Source organism: Heteronotia binoei, chromosome 9 (assembly GCF_032191835.1).
Source record: "Heteronotia binoei isolate CCM8104 ecotype False Entrance Well chromosome 9, APGP_CSIRO_Hbin_v1, whole genome shotgun sequence".
Classification (NCBI taxonomy): Eukaryota; Metazoa; Chordata; class Lepidosauria; order Squamata; family Gekkonidae; genus Heteronotia; species Heteronotia binoei.
Window position 1 is genome coordinate 16,651,703 of NC_083231.1, and position 19,289 is coordinate 16,670,991.

At 46.2% G+C, this 19,289-nt stretch overlaps 1 protein-coding gene across 1 annotated transcript in view; it reads left to right on the forward strand.

Annotated features, from left to right (window-relative positions):
* The window catches only part of PCDH7 (protocadherin 7), a 632,827-nt gene that overhangs the window by 312,884 nt on the left and 300,654 nt on the right, over nt 1–19,289 (forward strand). Inside the window, exon 3 of the mRNA XM_060247354.1 lies at nt 2,899–3,115. Within this exon, the coding sequence (XP_060103337.1) occupies nt 2,899–3,115 (217 nt within the window). The remainder of the gene's footprint in view (nt 1–2,898; nt 3,116–19,289) is intronic.

The window sequence follows — 19,289 nt, forward strand, 5'->3', positions numbered from 1 at the left end:
TGCGCCGTTACAGAGACTTCTCATGCTTGCTAAAATCAGGTCAAGGAAAGTGCTGTCAAGTCAGAGTTGACTTATGGCAACCCAGTAGTGTCTTCAAGGCAAGAGACATTTAGAGATAGTTTGCCATTCCCTGCCTCTGTGTAGAAGACCGCAGATTTACACCCTGCCCTTCTCCCTGAATCAGAGTCTCAGAGTGGCTTACAATCTCCTTTATCTCCTTCCCCCACAACAGACACCCCATGAGGTAGGTGGGGCTGATAGAATTCTCTCAGAAGCTGCCCTTTCAAGGACAATTCTTGCGAGAGCGATGGCTGACCCAAAGGAGTGGGGAATCAAATCCGGTTCTCCCAGATAAGAGCCTACACACTTAACTACTACTACACCAAACTGGCTCTCTAAGCAAACTGGCACTTAGCCATTACACCAAACTCGCAACCCTGAGCTTCCTTGGTGATCGTCCATCTAGGTGCTAACCAGTGCTGACCCTGCTCGCTTCCAAGATCTGTTGAGATTCGTCTAGCCTGGACCATCCAGGTCAGGGCAGATGTACAGTTTAGGTCTCTGTAAATAAATATTTCTGAATTGAGCCGATGTGTGTCAGAATCAGTTCTGTTGTATAGAATTTTCATGAATTTTAGCCTTGGAGAAGATGGTTTTGAATATTTCTGGGTAGGACTCTAAGGCAGATCTTGGTTTGGTGACTTTCCGTTCTAGACCTTATGTGTTCCTTCATTCCAGTTTTGTCACAACTTCCTTCGAGGAGGTCAAGCTGCCCTGTAGGGCTATTTCCTCCTCTGTTTTATCCTCACAGCAATCATTGAGGCGGGTTACTCCAAGCCCATTACTACCTAGCGAGTCTCACGACAGAGAAGGGAGGAGATTGAACTTGGATTCCTTTATTCCTTGACCCAATGCTTTGTTTGCTTGCAGTGTTCTTAGCCTAGGGTCAAAGAAAACCAGCAGGTGGGAGTCACCTCACAGTAGATGTTCTTTATAGCTTCTTTAGGAGAGGAACCCCGGAACTGAAAAGCTTCTGAAAAGTAAAGGGTCACTTCCACCGTTTCCTTTAAGCTGCTTTGTGAGCTACCTGCATTAAAGTTGTGAGCTCCTGCATAAATTAGAGTGCTTTGAGGTCATCCTTCCTGAGCTAAGACAAAAAACATGTGTGAGCTGGAAGCTAAAAATCTGTGAGCTAGCTCAGGCTAACTCAACTTAGAGGGAACACTGGTCACTTCCCAGCCATCATTGGTAGATAACTGCAAAGGTTAGAGATTTGTCTCCTCACTCTGGTACAAGAAACGTGATGTCCATCATGGGTCTACAACAACAGAAACTGCATCCCATTGCAAGTTCAGCCCTTTCCTTCCCCAGTAACATTTAGGAGCTCTTGCTTCCATTGTGAGATTCATCAACCCTCATCCAGTGCCCTGGAAGAGAGATATTTGCTCCTGAATGTTAGTGTAGGAGGCAACATCAAAGGGATGCCTTGGCCTCCATGTTGTGTTGGGCTCTCCAGGACCACTGATGGGCCACTGCAGGAACCAAACACTGGGAATCTGGGCACCTCTTATGTTCTTCTTATATGAAAATCCAACTGGAGTATTTACGGTCTCAGAAACTTCTATCTCTGTGGGCTTCTTTCACACTGCAGTATCAAGCGATAATATGCATGAGCGGATGGGCCATCACAGATCTGATTCCACAGAGAGAACTTCCCTATCCTCTCACATCACCCCCAATCTATTTCCCCCTTCTTGGAGTCCAATAGGGTTGCCAGCCTCTGGGTGGGGCCTGAAAATCTCCCACTTTGACAACTGATCTCCAGCTGGCAGAGATCAGCCCCCTTGGAGAAAATGGCTGCTTTGAAGGGTGGACTTTATGGCATTGGACCATGCTGGGGCCCCTCCCCAAACCCCACCCTCTCCCGGATCCACCCCCAAAGTCTCCAGGTATTTTCCGACACTGATCCAGCAACCCTAGAGTCAGATCACACCATTAATTTCCGACATAGCCCAGCATAGAGGAATTAAGTAACACGATGTATGTGTGAACCAGCTGCATGTCTCCCTTGAGAGGTCTGCTTCATACTCTCAGAACAACCTTGATCTTCCGTACCTTTCAATATTAACCTTGAGTGAAGATCCTGTGACTGTAGGTCATTCAACAAGTGCCAGGCATTTAAATGAAGGCTTTATAGGCCTACACCTAGGGTTGCCAATCCCCAGCTGGGGGCAGGGGATCCTCCGGTTTGGAGGCCATCCCCCTGCTTTAGGGTCATCAGAAAGCGGGGGAGGGGGGAATGTCTGCCGGTCACTCCATTATCCCCTATGGAGACAGATTCCCATAAGGTATAATGGAGAATTGATCCACTGGTATCTGGGGCTCGGGGGGGGGGGCTGTTTTTTTGAGATAGAGGCACGAAAGTTTCAGCATAGCATCCAGTTCCTCTCCTCAAAGTATCCTCCAAGTTTCAAAAAAGATTGAACCAGGGGGTCCAATCCTATGAGCCTCAAAAGAAGGTGCCCCTTAACCATTATTTCCAAAGGGAGGGAAGGCATTTCAAAGGTGTGCAGTCCCTTTAAAGGTAATGGTGAGAACTCCCTTTGGCATTCAATTATGCTTGTCACAACTTTGTTCCTGGCTCCACCCCCAATGTTTCCTGGATCCACCCTCAAAGTCCCCAAATGTTTCTTGAATGGGACTTGGCAACCCTCCCAACACCAAAGGTTCCTGCTACAAGTTTAGATCCTTAGTCAGAGAACGGGAGGGGGTGGAAGGGGCTCGATCTGGGTTTTGTGAGATTGGGATTTTGTGTGTGCGTGTGTGTTGTTAAGAATGGCTTTCTCGAAGACCCTGCCTCTCAAAAAAGTGACATTCAGACGTCTTTTCTTTTTGCAGCCATTTCGTAGAGTGACGTTTTCAGTTGTGAGTCAGCCTCAGGACCCGCATCAAGGGTCATTGCAGAGTTGCTATGACAGCGGTCTGGAGGAGTCAGAGACACCGAGCAGTAAGAGCTCTTCCGGGCCGAGGCTGGGTGCCCTTCCACTCCCAGAGGACAACTACGAAAGGACTACGCCGGATGGCAGTGTTGGTGAGGCAGAGCATATGGAAAATGGTAGGGGCAAACACAACACACACACGCACACCCAACACTCGATTTACATGAGCGAGTCCACATAAAGTAGACTTACCCGAGAGGTCAGTTCGGAAAAGAAGACCTATTTAAAATAGTTTTAAAAGGTGCAATCCGGTCTCATTGAAGCGCTTTGCATTCCCTTTGGTTTCCATGGCTGCTGGCTTAATTTGATTTTTAAAATTTATATCCTGCCCGATCCCACAAGCGGGCTCAGAGCAGCTTACAACAATCAGGGCTCTTTTTCCTAGCAAGAGCTCCTCTGCATATTAGGCCACGCCCCCTGATGTAGCCAATCCCCCATGAGCTTAGAGGGCTTTTCATACAGGGCCTACTGTAAGCTCCAAGAGGATTGGCTACATCAGGGGGGCGTGGCCTAATATGCAGAGGAGGTCCTGCTAGAATTCCTTACAGGGCTCTTCTCACAGGGCCTACTGGAAGCTCCAGGAGGATTGGCTACATCAGGGGTGTGTGGCCTAATATGCAAAGGAGCAGGGGTGGAATTCTGGCAGGAGTTTCTTTGCATATTAGGCCACACACCCCTGATGTAGCCACTCCTCCAGGGCTCTTAGCACAGGGCCTACTGTAAGCTCCAGGAGGATTGGCTACATCAGGGGGGCGTGGCCTAATATGCAGAGGAGCTCCTGCTAGAAAAAGAGCCCTGACAACAATAAAACAGCTTTTCCTTTGAAATCATTGGGACTCCAATGTGCTGAACTCTGACTTGGTTGCATTTGTAATACTGTAATAGAACTGGCCAAATGTAATAATATAGGGGAAAAAAATAACCATATAACTTTAAAAAAAATCGAACTTGGGTTTTAAACAGTATTGCTGAGAGATGTGTTGCATCTAAAGAAAAGACCAGTTCAGAACTGGTGAAACCTATTTTAACTATCCCTGAGAAAGAGATACGTTATCTTTGTTTCGTTTTCTTGTTTGGGATTGTGCTTTGAGCAATCGGTTATTATGACTTCAGGAATAGTATGTGTTCAGCATCGGCTAAAAGAAAACAGGCCCTGAAGGTTCCCTCTAGACGTTGTCATTTCTCTAAATGTACGCGTACCGTTTTCAAACTTGGCTTCATTTAAAGATAACATATTTATGGCAAAGGGGGAGGGGAGAATGAGAAGCAACGTATTCGTCCAAAAAGCTTGTGATGCCTCCATAATCCACAGTCTGCTGTGGACGGCCCAAAGATCCTCAAGCGCAAGCGTATGAGTGAATGGGAGATTCCCAGCTCTGGTTGTATTCACTGGATGATAACCAGGGGTGGAATTCTAGCAGGAGCTCCTTTGCATATTAGGCCACACACCGCTGATGTAGCCAATCCTCCAAGAGCTTACAAAAAAGAGTCTTGTAAACTCTTGGAGGATTGGCTACATCAGGGGTGTGTGGCCTAATATGCAAAGGAGCTCCTGCTAGAATTCCACCCCTTATGATAACCATTTGCCTGTAGATGCTAATATCAGGCATTTGCACTGTCTGCCTTTTGTAGTAGGCTACTGATATCATATATACACATAAAAGGAATATACTGCATTGACACATTTTGAAGGCATGTGAATTATAAAGGGGGGGGGGAGTATTTCCCATTCCACTGTAGAAAATGATACTAGAATGTCTCATTTAAACTTGGGGATGGAGGGCGGGGTTATAGCAAGGACAATATTGCATCGCATTTCCCTGTGCTGTGTTTAATTTTTCTGGCAGTGTAATGTTTTCAGTGGTTGAATATGATCCCGCCCCCCCACCCACCGAGTGTTGCTTTCTTTTCTTTTTTCTCTTTTTTGTTGTGTGCTTAAAATTAAGTAGAAAGCGCTGTCCTTTTAAATGTTGCCGTTGGATTCAGTAGAACAGCTCTGCCCAATTTCCTGCTGCCCTCTTGTTCGATTCCCCCAGATCGGAAATCTTTTGAAGTCAGTTGTATTGATTTTGCTGTTCTTTGGACCGAGGCCCTCAGTTATCGAATGTCAGGGTACGGGCTGATAGCTGCAAGCGAAACAATACGTGTGCCAATGATATTTGTGTAGAGGTGTAAGTCTGGGCGGCTGATGTCTTGCTTCAGATCCCGCATAGGTTCAGTTCTTTGGTTTTCTCTGTCTCCCGTTTGCTTCTTTTGGAGACTTACGTTGGCATTGAATGCTTTTCCTTGTGATTTCCTTTCCCCCGAATAGTTATATTAATGCCGAACGTTTTCTATAATAAATGAAATGTAAGTAGCAATAACAGTAAAACAGCAGAACAGCTGGATGAAGCTGTTTTTTCCATTGCTCCCTTTCGCCAACAACAATATACTTGAATGAAGAAAAATTGGCTAGTTATTCTTTCTGTAGAATCTCCTTTAAGGACTCCACATATCTGTGAAGGTTCTGATTGGGGTACTTGTTTTCAGAGAGTAGGGTGTCATTTTAGATTGTTATATGAGAGATAAAGACAATTCAGTTGCGGAGATGCTTCCAGGCAAAGTTTAGAACAGGGGTGTCAAACTCATTTGTTATGAGGGCTGGATCTGACATAAATGAGACCTTGTCGGGCCATGTCGGGCTGGGCCATGTGTGTACCTATTTCAGATTAAATAGCAGAGATATATACTTTATAAAGGACACAAACACAATTAAAGGGTTTTTTTTTAAGTCTTAAAACATGCTTAAAACATTAGCGCTCATTGGCCTTAAAGGTGCTTTCTTTGTATCTCTCCCATGGGATTGAGGGAACTGGGCAAAGGAAGCTCTGGCTCTTTCCTTCCTTCCCTAGGGGGAGGGGGAGGAGCCTCAGCCAGCAGAAGGAAGAGAGACTTGGCTCAGTAGTTCTGTTATGTACTTGTAAGAGCCTGGCAAGGCAAGTTCTCCCTCTCCCCTTCCTCCCCAAGGGAGGATCCTCAGCCAATGGAGAAAATAAGAGTTTTTGCTCTGTGGCTTCTGTGCAATTGAGCAAGCCTTGCAAAGCAAGCTGTTATACAGATGGAAACACGAGAGGCAGAAGGAAGCAGATGACAGCCAGTTGCTTGGGAGCCTGATAGGAGCCTTCCAGAGGCATGATTCGTCCCTTGGGCTGCGTGTTTGACACTCCTGGTTTAGAGCCCAGTCAACTATATTGAACGTTAAACATCAAAACAACATCCATTCTTTGCATGGAGGGAATTTTTGTTGCCTGTCCCTTCCCTGGTCAGCCCCCTGAAAAGCTCTTTCTCTGGGGATGAAGGGATTTTTGGGCTGTTTGTTTGTTTGTTTTAAAACAGGGGTTCTCCCATATAGCGATAGTGCCTATACATCTAAAAAAAGCTGTGAAATCTCAGTTGCCATTGTGGGGTTGCTAGGCAACCACTACAACACTGACAACCTTCAAACATTGGTTTCTGTCAGTAAAAAATGGGGGAGGGGTGCTTCCAGGTTGATCCCTACTCCCTTCCCTCATGTCCTGGAGAAAGGACTCATCGGGGTCAGGGCCAGCAACAAGCACCAGACAACTTGCTGTTAGGCAATTTGCATGATTCACCCAGCCATGGCAGTGGCTACCAGATAAGGTATTGTCATACAGCTTGCCTGGGCCTAGCACCAGCCTCCGCACAATTTACACAACTCGGTCAGGCCCATCAGCGTCTACCACACAACTCCCTTGAGGGACTTGTTGCCACAATTTTTTTGGTGTGACTTGGGCCTGCTTACCTGAGGTAGAAACTGCTGGCAGGTGACTGAGAGCCAGTGTGATCTAATAGTTAGAGCAGGAGTGTCAAACTAATTTGTTATGAGGCTGGACCTGACATAAATGAGATCTTGTTGGGCTGGGCTGGGCCATATGTGTCACAAAATGTAATTCTAGGTAGTGAGATATAAGGGCACAGACAAACACAATTAAAGAATCATTAAAAGATTAGCACTTGCAGTATTTTGTTAATTTAACAGTCTCTGATAACGGTATCCGATGCCTCTTGCTCTGAATTATTGCATTCAAATAGGGAGACAATTGTACGTGTTGAAGCAATCTCAAGTTTGCTGCTCAGGTGTTATTCAGGTGTGTATCTGTAAGTTGCAACCCCACTTTGGATTTATTGACATTCATACTAGAAATCTCATGGTCAATGCTTTGAGCCTACGACCCAGAGGAAAACATGAAATGGCTGGGCATTGTGAGCTTTTGTACACAAGTTGTTTCATGTGCTGGTCAGCCAAAGGAAAAAAGAAGAAGCTTTCCTCTGTAGCCCCCAGGGGTGGAATTCTAGCAGGAGCTCCTTTGCATATTAGGCCACACAACCCTGATATAGCCAATCCTCCAGGAGCTTACAAAAAAGAGCCTTGTAAACTCCAGGAAGATTGGCTATATCAGGGGTGTGTGGCCCAATATGCAAAGAGCCAGTTTGGTGTAGTGGTTAAGTGTGCGGACTCTTATCTGGGAGAACCGGGTTTGATTCCCCACTCCTCCACTTGCACCTGCTGGAATGGCCTTGGGTCAGCCATAGCTCTGGCAGAGGTTGTCCTTGAAAGGGCAGCTGCTGTGAGAGCCCTCTCCAGCCCCACCCACCTCACAGGGTGTCTGTTGTGGGGGAGGAAGGTAAAGGAGATTGTGAGCCGCTCTGAGACTCTTCGGAGTGGAGGGCGGGATATAAATCCAATATCTTCTTCTTCTTCTTCTTCTTCTTCTTCTTCTTCTTCTTCTTCTTCTTCTTCTTCTTCTTCTTCTTCTTCTTCTTCTTCTTCTTCTTCTTCTTCTTCTTCTTCTTCTTCTTCGGAGCTCCTGCTAGAATTCCACCCCTGGGAGCTCCTATGTGACTGAGGAAGCCTGGCAAAGAAAGATGGAATGCAGACAAAAGCAAGAGAGAGAGAGAAAGAAGCAGATGGCAATGAGTTGCTTGCGGGCCTGATAGGAGCCCTCTGGGGGCCTGACGGGACCCATGGGCTGTGCATTTGACACCCCTGAGTTAGAGTGTGAAAGTGGGATCTGGGAAACCCAGGTTCAAATCCCTGCTCTGCTGTAGGTGCTTACTGAGTGTCCATGGGCCTGGTACTCTGTCTCAGTCTAATCTACCTCACAGGTTTGCGTCAGGATAAAGTGGAGGAGAGGAGAAATATGTAAACTGTTTTGGTTCCACAAATACAAATACATAACATTGAAGACCAGGTGAAAGATCAAAGAAAGGGTGGTTGATGAGTGTGAGAAGGAGAAGAGGAAGCAGGGGAAGGGGGGAGGACATGGGGCTGCCAGGAGGAGAGAAAAAGGAAAGAATGTGAGTGAAGGGGAGCCCCTGAATAATGAATTAATACCCCCAATAATAGTAATTGCCATATTGAATAAGAGCATGCTTTGTCTTAACGATGCCTGCTGTAATTTTCCATTAAAGAGCTGGTCACAGCAGAGCGGGTGTGCGCCTGAAGCTGGCTAACTAAGATAAGAGAAACAGCCTCCTACAGGCGACTTGCTGTATATAGATAAGTAAGGAAGCTTTGTCATGGAATTTTACCAGGGGGAACTTAGTGGAGGCAGGACCCCTTGAAATCAGATAAGCCTGCCTGCTTGTTTTCTGTGTGAATAAAACTGCCTGTATGTAGAATGATTGGAACTCAGTCAATTTGGGGGCCCGTGCCCGATTGGGTCCTACCTTCTGGTACCAGAAAGTAAACCACGCTTCATACCAGTAAGTCTGTACGGACCTTGTTATTCCTCTGCTTCATGAGCAGAGCGATACGGGGGAAATGAAGCGATCCCACAAGTCCTCGTGGGTTCCCCGCTTTTCATAGCTGCTTCCCAACTCAGGTGGAGCCTAGCAAGTTTCTCCTTCTAAGTATCGAAACACTGGCGCGGGCCCTTCAGAAAGTGGGAGCCATTGTGATAGAAACAGTGCCGTACTGAAATAGGCCATCTTTTGTCCCTGTCTACATTTGACTTTTCTGTCTCAGCATGTCATCTGCCTCCAGTAATTACTGTTGGCACTGGCCTGTAGGTAATGTCAGAACAAGAGGCAGTGTACTTTTGCTAGGCTGTAAATGTAACATTTGACATTTGAGAGAAAGAGGGTTTTTTTTTTTTCCCCCTTCCTTCCTTTCCCCTATGCTTCAATTCCAGCTTTTAAGCTTGCTTGTCCTGGCTCTACAATATACGGTATGCCGTATGATTCTGCTTACTGCCATCTCTAGAATTAATGGACTGTAGAAAACATGGGGGACTGAAGCCCGTTGGCCACTCATGGGTTATGTTTGTTTAGAATCCTGATAGCTGATGGGGTTGTGCATGGCGAGCTTTTAATGTGGGTGCATGCTGAATTTCCATTCCTCCTCTTCCTCCCAAACAAGAACCAAATTTTCATGTTTTTTTTTTTAATCTGTCTTTGTTGCTGGCTTCTGACTTCAGATGTTCAATTCAGGGCCAAATCTAGGAAGGGCCGGTGGGGGGGGAGGTGCTGGCCCTGGGCGCCAATGGAGGGGGGGCACCAAATTGCATATGGAGTTCATTGCATTCTATGGGACAATAAGATAGAATGGCATCATTTTTTTAAAAAAAATTGCCCCTCTCCTCAAAAAAATGTCGATCTGGGGATAGAGGTAGGAGAATGGGTGTGATGTGTGTTGTACTCATCCAGCTGATCCTCACTGCTGTAGACACACACAAGTCAGGAACAACTTGTGACTATAGCCCTTCACGTGAAAGATACAAATGTACATCCGGCTCTTCCAAATCTATCAAAGGCCTTGGCCTGTTTTCAAATCATGAACTTGTCACTTAGGTTAAACAACAGCAGCAAATGCTACACTGTGAGTCTTGAGCAAAGATGGGTTTTTATAACCCACTCTTCTCTACCTTTATAACCCACTCTTCTCTACCTTAAGGAGTCTCAGGCCAATTCCTCTATCAAATAGTGGGTTCAATGCATGGAAGAAGCGAGGTGGTGGTGATCATGGCTCTTTATTAAGTACAGCAAGTGTAGGGCTGCACTAAAAGACTGATGAACTGGGCCAACGGGGCTAACTATATACAACTCAGGGTTCCCGTGCAAACACGTTATTGGATCATTCAAACCAGCAGGAGGCCTGTGATTGGTGCAGGGCAACGGGGATTTGGATCCTGTTGCCCATTGCTCCCGAGTCCCCAAGCTCAGTCCTTATGGCTCCAATGAGCCCGGCAGGAACACCCAAAGCAGTCTTCAGTTTGGTCCTCATACACAACATCCTCGCTAGCAGTTGCTCCACCCTTGAGCTTCTGCTTTCCCCAGCAAAAGCAATCAATTCCCCACCAGTTGCGGTGTGCGTGCATTTTGATCCACGGCTCCCTCCACTTTTCCTCAGGTCTTCCGGATCTCTACAAAACAAGAGCAGGAAGCCACGAGAGAAATTGAAGGGAGCTGCCGATCAAAATGCGCCCACGTAGCAACTGGTGGGGAATCGATCTCTTGAACCAGAGAAAGCAGAAGCCTGGGGGTGGAACAACTGCTAGTGAGAAATCAGTCTCAAAGTGGCTTACCTTCCTCTCCCCACAACAGGCACCGTGCGGGATGGGGTGTGTGTGAGAGAGTTCCGAAAGAGCTGTGACTGGCTCAGGGTCACCAGCCAGCAGACTTCATATGGAGGAGCAGGGAATCAAACTCAGTTCTTCAGATTAGGGTCTGCTGCTGTTAGCCACTTCACCGTGCAAGATCTCAGAGAGAAATGTATTTATACATTTGTAGCACAACCCCAGAGAAGTTCCATTCAAATCCTATTAAAATGAGTGGGAACTTTCTAAGAATGCTATTGGGCAGTTGTGTCACTCCCATTTCATTTCAGTGGAACTTGCACATAAGAACATACTACTGGATTGTGCCATTAGGCCGTATAGACATGGTTAACTGTCATTCTCCCGCCCTGGAGGTTCCCAACCTGCCAGCCCACATTAGGCTGGTGGGGGGAACCTCCCCTGATGTCGCTGGCGCAATGACATCACCCACAAGTGATGTCATTGTACTGATGACGTTGCGCGCCGGCCGCTCTAGGCATTTCCAGGAAAACTCTATGGTTTTCCCGGACGCTCTATAGCAATTTGGGAGGGACAACTCTATGTTACAATAGGTACTATAGAGTTTTCCCCTCCCAAATTGCTGGAGAGTTCAGGAAAACCATAGAGTTTTCCTGGAAATGCCTAGAGCGGCCGGCGCGCAACGTCATCAGTACAATGACATCACTTGTGGGTGACGTCATCGTGCTGCGCACACAAAGCGCACATGAAGCAAGTCCCCACTGGCGCCCACGGGGGACTTGGCAACCCTATCTAAAGAGCAGAGAGAAATACTAACACTAGCATGTGCAAAGTTGGAGTCCAGTGGCACCTTTAAGACCGACAAAGGTTTATTCAGAATTGGACGCTTTTGTGTGCATGCACGCTTCCTCAAATGATGAAATGGGGTACCCTCTTTGATCTGTCACCTAGATGTCGGAAAGCACCTGGAAACTTGACACATTAAGGACAGGGATGAGGCCTGTCTAGAATTCTCCGGCATGGCAGGCGAGGTGTTTCGAACACGGAATGCTAAATTATGGAAGTCAGGCCTGTGTTCTGCGACGAGACAGCTCCCTGTGGCTCCTCAGCATTCAGATCAGTTCCAAATTGTTGTTCAGACTTGTTCCCTGTGTTTGCCTAGGATTAGTGATTCCTGTTAACATTGCCTTAAAAAAGAAGAAGCTGTTTCAATGACATACAGCAATATCCACAGCAAGGGTGTGTGTTATAAATCCTCTTGTTTGAAACTACTCATACGCCATTGGGGTAAACAGTAGCTCTCCTGCACAGTAGCCCAGCCTCTGTGTCTAAGGACAGCCACAAAGTCTTTCCGACTTTTAGTAAAAAAGGGGGGGGGGAAAGCACAAAGACAATTGAAAAAGGGAGAGAGGACGTCCTCTGCTGACGAATGTGCTGTCCTCTGTCAGTTTATAGTCAGCTTGTACCCTGAAGTGAAGGGATTTAGAAGTCTGGGAAAGACACGTTTGGAGAAATTCAAAGCTTATGTTTACTGAATGAGAGAGATGGGCCTGCTTAATGGCTTCATCCAGCAGTTGTAGGGTAGCTCTGAAAAGTGCCCAGGAATCTAGAGAAGGCTCCCTCCTCCACTTCAGTGGGAATCTGCATTCCACAGCCACTCTTTGTTGAAACATGCATATCTAGGAACTCTTTCCCCCATAATAGCACAAAGCAGAACTTCTGCCCTTCGTTTCTTTCCTTCTCTGAGTGAAGATAGCGAGTAATTTTTCAGGCACCATGGTGTAGTGGTTAATTGCAGTGGACTCCCCACTCTTGCACACGAAGACAGCTGGGTGACCTTGGGTCAGGCCCAGTTCCCTCAGAACTCTCTCAGCCCCACCTACCACATAGGGTTGTCATCCCCCAATCGGGGTGGGTGTTCCCCTGCTTTTGGGGCCTCCAAATCGCCTCCACAGAGCTGGCTGCCAGGGAGAACCCCACCCTGAAGAGCTCCGGCGTGCCTGATACGCTTGGCATAATGACATCACTGGGAGATGATGTCATCATGCCGGGTATGTCACACTGGGGATGATCAAGCATTTGGGTAAAAAACTCTATGGTATTTTCCTTCAAAATGATAGCGTGTCCCCTGCACGACATGCCCGGCATGATGATATCACTTCTGGGTGACATCATCATGGTGTGCTTGCACTGAAGTCTCCCAGGAAGAGAATTGGGGACCCCCACCGGCAGCCACGTACTACCACTCGAGGAGTCTATTGTAGGGGAAAGAAGGGTGTGTGATTGTAAAACGCTTTGAGACTCCATAAAGTAGAGAAAAACCTACTCTTTTACTTTTAGGCAGCCATTTTGTTTACAGTAGCCCTTGTCAATCATTATGTTTCACCACACACCTGTGGGTGAAAATACAACATGGATGCCTCCTGTGAGATGTGATTGTCATTTTGTTGTGAGGGACACTGTGGATATTTTCAGGCTTGGTGCTTGTGTACCAGTTCTGGTACACACGTGCTGTGGTTGACAATACACATTGCTCCTCTTCAGGTGAAATGATGATCACTTGTGTCAGGAGGACTGAAAAAGGGTATCTGAAAAGACCTGTCTCTGAAGTTAAATGAAGATCTCCGCTCCCAAAATACAGTCACATTTCCTTTGTGACCCATAAGCAGAAGCAGTTGGAAAGCTCCATCAGTAGGGCCTTTATATCAGGGGAAAAGTATTTATATCAGGGGAAGAGAGCCAGTTTGGTGTAGTGGTTAAGCACACATATTCTTATCTGAGAGAACCAGGTTTGATTTCCCACTCTTCCACTTGTACCTGCTGGGAATGGCCTTGGGTCAGCCATAGCTCTCGTAGGAGTTGTCCTTGAAAGGGCAGCTGCTTTGTAAGAGCTCTCTTAGCCCCACCTACCTCACAGAGTGTCGGTTGTGGAGAGGAGGGGAGGTAAAGGAGATTGTGATGGCTCTGAGATTCAGAGTATAGGGTGGGATATAAATCCAATATCTTCTTTTAATATTCTGAAATTTGAAGTCTAACTTTTTTTGGGATTTTCCACAGCCTACTGGCAGTTGTATGCCAAAGAACCACACATATGCGCCTGCTAACACTTTCCATAGCAGGACGTTCAGATCTTTCAACTAATGAGATAGTTCTGCAGGGGTGTAAATTCCAGCACAAGTTCAGAACACGGGCAAGAGGAGTGTGCCTTCTTCCTTCCAGCGATTGTTACTAATTATGACTAACCAGAACCAAGCCCCCGCTGAGTTAGACGTTGTGCAAACTTAACCAAATATGGGATTTGCACATTTAAGGTCTGGAATTACAGTAAGACCTTCCTTTTCTTTGATCATCCAGCACTTCTGCTGTGATAGCAGGGATTTTTAGCTGCAAAGCATTTTTTTTTTAAAGGAATCGTTTTGCTGGATCCGATCAAAGGTCCACCTAGTTCAGCATTCTGTTCCCACCAGCTCCCAACCAGATGTCTCTGGAACTTCTCAAAGAAGGCGTGAACATAATAAGCATTACTGGCATCTGGTAATTAGAAGTACGGTGCCTCTAAACACTGAGGTACAGTTTAATAGCACGCTATGGCTGATCATCTCAATCGACCTGCCCTCTACGAAATATGGCTCGTATTCTTGATTATTTCATTGCGTTTATTTCATTTATACCTGTCCTGTCTCCTCAATGGGGAACCAAAATGACTTACATGGCTCTCCCGATTTTCGTTTTTTCCTCCCGACAACTCGGTGCAGCAGGTTAGATTGAATGAATGTGACTGGGCCAAGGTCACCCAGCAAGCTTCCACGGAAGAATAGGAAATCAAACTTGGGTCTTCCAGATCCCAATGCAACACTCTTAACCAGGGGTGAAATTCCAGCAGGAGCTCCTTTGCATATTTGGCCACACCCTCGGATGTAGCCAATCCTCCAAGAGCTTACAAAGAAGAGCCTTGTAAGCTCTCAGAGGATTGGCTACATCAGGGTATGTGACCGAATATGCAAAGGAGCTCCTGCTAGAATTTTACACCTGCTCTTAACTATTATTCCACACTGGTTCTCATTAGAAACTACCAAATACATTGCTGGCAGGAGTGTCCTAGTGTTAAAACAATTTTGGTCTTCTGTTATTTCTCATATTAAAATAATTTCACATGTTGATATTTTGGCAACTCCTGTACATCTCTTCTTAAATGGTTGGGTCACTCATAAATATGCCTCAGCAACTGTTGACAGAGTTTTATTATTATTTATTTATTATTGGTGTAGTGGTTAAGTGTGCGGACTCTTATCTGGGAGAACTGGGTTTGATTCCCCACTCCTCCACTTGCACCTGCTAGCATGGCCTTGGGTTAGCCATAGCTCTGGCAGAGGTTGTCCTTGAAAGGGCAGCTGCTCTGAGAGCCCTCTCCAGCCCCACCCACCTCACAGGGTGTCTGTTGTGGGGGAGGAAGGTAAAGCAGATTGTGAGCCGCTCTGAGACTCTTCGGAGTGGAGAGCGGGATATAAATCCAATATCTTTTTATCATCAACAACAACAACAACAACATCATCATCATCATCATCATCATCATCATCATCATCATCATTATTATTATCTGCTGCAAAAACATACATTGCTAGGAACTTTTCTAAGTACAATTCCCCCTTCTCTTGCTCAGTGGCACAAAAAAAAAAAAACAACCTGGGAGTTTTACATAATGGCAAAATTGACTGACAATATTAATTTGAATGCTGGATGTGATACACCTTCCAATTCTAATATTGTATGGTTTCCTGCAGTGGAATATCTAACTGCTCAACAAGAAATTCCAAAAATTGCAAATTATTTACACCTATGGCAAAGTATTGATACTGACTATTTACACTTAGTATATTATCTCCCTTTGAAATATATGATATTTTTAATAATATCTAGGAATTGCAGAACCATATATAATCAAGCCTCAGATTCAGCAGGCACTCACAGGAACACAGCTCCTGAACTTTTCTAAGGGTTCCCCCTCTTTCTCCCCAACTTCCTTGTCCATTGAATAGTAGGTGCAGTTGCATAACAATCCCTGGATTAGGAGAGCAGGCAGCCAACCAGCCACCAGGGGCTTTGCCACATCCCCAGCAGCCCTCATTAACCCCTGGAGAAGCCTCCCCCCACCCTTTCTCCACTTCTTTTGTGATTTGGGGTGGTGGGTGGCTTGCTGGTCTTTTGACTGTGGGGTGGGGGGCAGCTCAGGAGAGCCCCAAGCAAGCGAGGCCTCTCTAGCCAACCCGAGGATCTCTAGCCAACCCAAGCAGGTCTTGCTTGCTTGGGGCTTTCCTTTCTTGCATCAGGTTGCTTTTGGCTGGGGGGGCATATGCTAATGAGTTATGCTAATGAGCTCCACCACCTATTTTTTTTAAAAAAACAACCCTGTATATAATTGTACTGTTTCATGTTTTTTTTTAAAAAAAATTATTTTAAACCAATAAACTGTTAATGTACAAGAAACTATCAAATAAGAAGGCAATGGAAATCAGAGTAGATCATTACAAATTCTATACTACCCAATGCTTATTCCAGTCGCAAATGCAGGAATGGTTTTAGATTTCTCTAACTCCCTTCCCCAGATCCATCTGCTGCAAACTGAACCTGCTATTCCACTTTCTGTTTCCTTGCACTGATTTCTCCCATAAAACTTTCAGCATTATTTGTGCTTCAGTGAATCTGTATTGAATCACTAGCTGATGTGTTCTTTTATATACACCACATTATATATATATATATATATATATATATATATATATATATATATATATATATATATATATATATATATATATATACACACACACATATATACATATACACACACACACAAAGTCAGCTGGGTATACCCTAGCAATGATTTTATAAAAACCAACAGCAAAAATGAGAGAGCCAAAGTCATTTGAAAAAATATAAATGAATTTTAAAGGGGAAAAAAAAAATAGAGAATAGTTTGCTCATCCCAAATGACCTCCCCCCTCCCCAGAACAGACACAATGAATCCACCCTACAACATTCCATATATCTCCTATTGAGAAGTTTTGTTCAAAATCACCAGGAGATGAGAATCGAGTTTGCCTAAACTATATGGAAGAGTTCAACTTTCAATTGGTGTCAGAGTTGCTGCAGTATCAACAAGCCTGTCTTGCCTTTTGTTACTAGGATTCCATACTTGTATTTATATATATGACCTGAATCAGAGCCCTATCTATATTTCAGTAAACATATGGAGCTCTTATGCATATGTGATAGTAGGAAGTGTTGTCAAGAGCCAGTTTGGTGTAGTGGTTAAGTGTGCAGACTCTTATCTGGGAGAACCGGGTTTGATTCCCCACTCCTCCACATGCACCTGTTGGAATGACCTTGGGTCAGCCATAATTCTCTCAGAGCTGTTCTGCTCAAGAGCAGTTCTTGGAGAACTTTCTCAACCCCACCTACCTCACAGGGTGTCTTATTGTGGGAAGGAGAAGGGAAAGGAGATCGTAAGCTGCTCTGAGAATCCAAGTGAAGGGTGGAGTATAAATCTAACCTCTTCCTCCTCCTCTTCATAGCCAACTTATAGAGGCCCTGTAGGGTTTTCAAGAGAAGAGATCAACAGAAGTGGTTTGTCATTGCTTGCCTCTCTGTAGCAGCCCTGGACCTCTAGTGGTCTCCCACCCAAATACTAACCAGGCCTGCTCCTCCTTAGCTTCTGAGATCTGACAAGATCGGTCTAGCCTGGGCCGTCCAAGTGAGGGCTCTTATACATATAGCCTGTCCCTTTGCTTCTTTGGAATAGAAAGCACATGACGCTCTTCCATTAAAACAAACGAGGAAATTGAAATCTGTGGGGGGAACTTAGAGTGATACTTTGTGGCAAAGAGGCAACTTGTAAAATGAAGTAAGTTCCTATGCTGCAGCCTGTTGCTGAGGTGAGGCAACGCTTTGTGTATTGATTGTGTACCCATGCATGGGTGCATTGGCCATTATGGTGATAGGGACTTCTCCTAGTGGACCAATAGCCACTTCCTCCACTTGGGCTGGGCCATCTTAGTGACAAGATGAGCAGTGCCCGGGAAAGCCCCACATAATGTGGGGACGGCAGCACCAAGCTGAGCTTTATGCATTGTGGGGCTGGGCAGGGAGTGGCCATGCCCTCTTAGAGCTGTTCCCCCCCCTCCCAGTCTGCCCCTGTGCCCACAGAATGCAAATACATTTGGGGAAAGTTAGATTAATGGAGATACATTGATGGGCTGCCAATGGTTACTAACCATAGTGAGTTAAGGGGACCGCCATATTAAAAGACAGCGAACCTCTGAATACCAGTGCTAAGAGGAACATCAGGGGAAGGGTTTGGCCTCCATGCCCTGTTTGTTGGCTCTCAGTCTAGCCTGTCACATCCAAGTGTGGGCTCCTATGTATATAGCCTGCCTAGGCTTGCCAATCCCCAGGTCCCAGTGGGGGTTCTCCCACTTCCCCAGGCTCCTTCCCGCCCCCAGTCAGCTGGCCGGCGGGGGAAGCCCCACCCTCTTAGCCATCTTGTGCCTTTCCCTTAGGCTTCCCAATCCCCAGGTCCCAGCGGGGGATCCCCTGGTTTTACAGGCTTCCCCCCTCCCCCAGCCAGCTGGCCGGCGGGGGAAGCTCCACCCCCAGAGCCATTATGCACCTCCAGGAACGATTCCCATAGGGAATGATGGGAAATTGATCCGCGGGTGTCAGGGGCTCTGGAGGGGCTGTTTTTTGAGGTAGAGGCGTCAAATTTTCAGTATAGGATCTAGTGCCTCTCCCCAAAATACCTTCCAAGTTTCAAAAATATTGGACCAGGGGGTCCATTTCTATGAGCCCCAAAAGAAGGTGCCCCTATCTATTATTTTCTATGGAAGGAAGGCATTCTAAAAGGTGTGCTGTCCCTTTAAATGTGATGGCCTGAACTCCCTTGGAGTTCAATTATACTTGCCACACCGTTGCTCCTGGCTCCGCCCCCAGTGTCTCCTGGCTCCACCCCAAAGTCTCCTGGCTCCACCCCCAAAGTCCCCAGATATTTCTTGAATTGGACTTGGCAACCCTACTTTCCCTCTTCGGAGGCTTCAGTCTCTACTTGAGAAAGCCTTCCTCTTCGGATGGTGTGTCTGCGTCTTTAAGGCTGAAGAGGAGTAGGGGGGGGGAGGAGGAGGCAGAACAACATGGCTGTGAAAGGAGCCCAGACCCTCCGTTTGTTGCACAATCCTTGCAGAGGTCGTTTGCATAGTGTGAAGGGAAACTTGAACCTTTGGTTGCCCTGTGTTACTGTGAAGAACTTGAAAGTTCAGCAACTCATGAGTAGAGGTGCCAATCCCCAAGTGGGGGCAGGGGAGCCCCGGTTTGGAGGCCCTCCGAAGCTTCAGGGTCATCAGAAATGGGGGGGAGGGAAATGTCTGCTGGGCCATAGAGTATAATGGAGAATTAATCCCAGGGTATCTGGGGCTCTGTAGGGGTGATATTTTAAGGTAAAGGTACCAAATTTTCAGTGTAGTATCTGATCAGTCCCTTCAAAATGCTCTCCAAGTTTCAAAAAGACTGGACCAGGGGGTCCAATTTTATGAGCCCCAAAAGAAGGTGTCCCTATCCTTCATTGTTTCTAACGTAGGGAAGGAATTAAAAAGGTATATGGTCCCCTTAAATGTGATGGCCAGGACTTCCTTTGGAGTTCAATTGTGCTTGTCATAACTTTGCT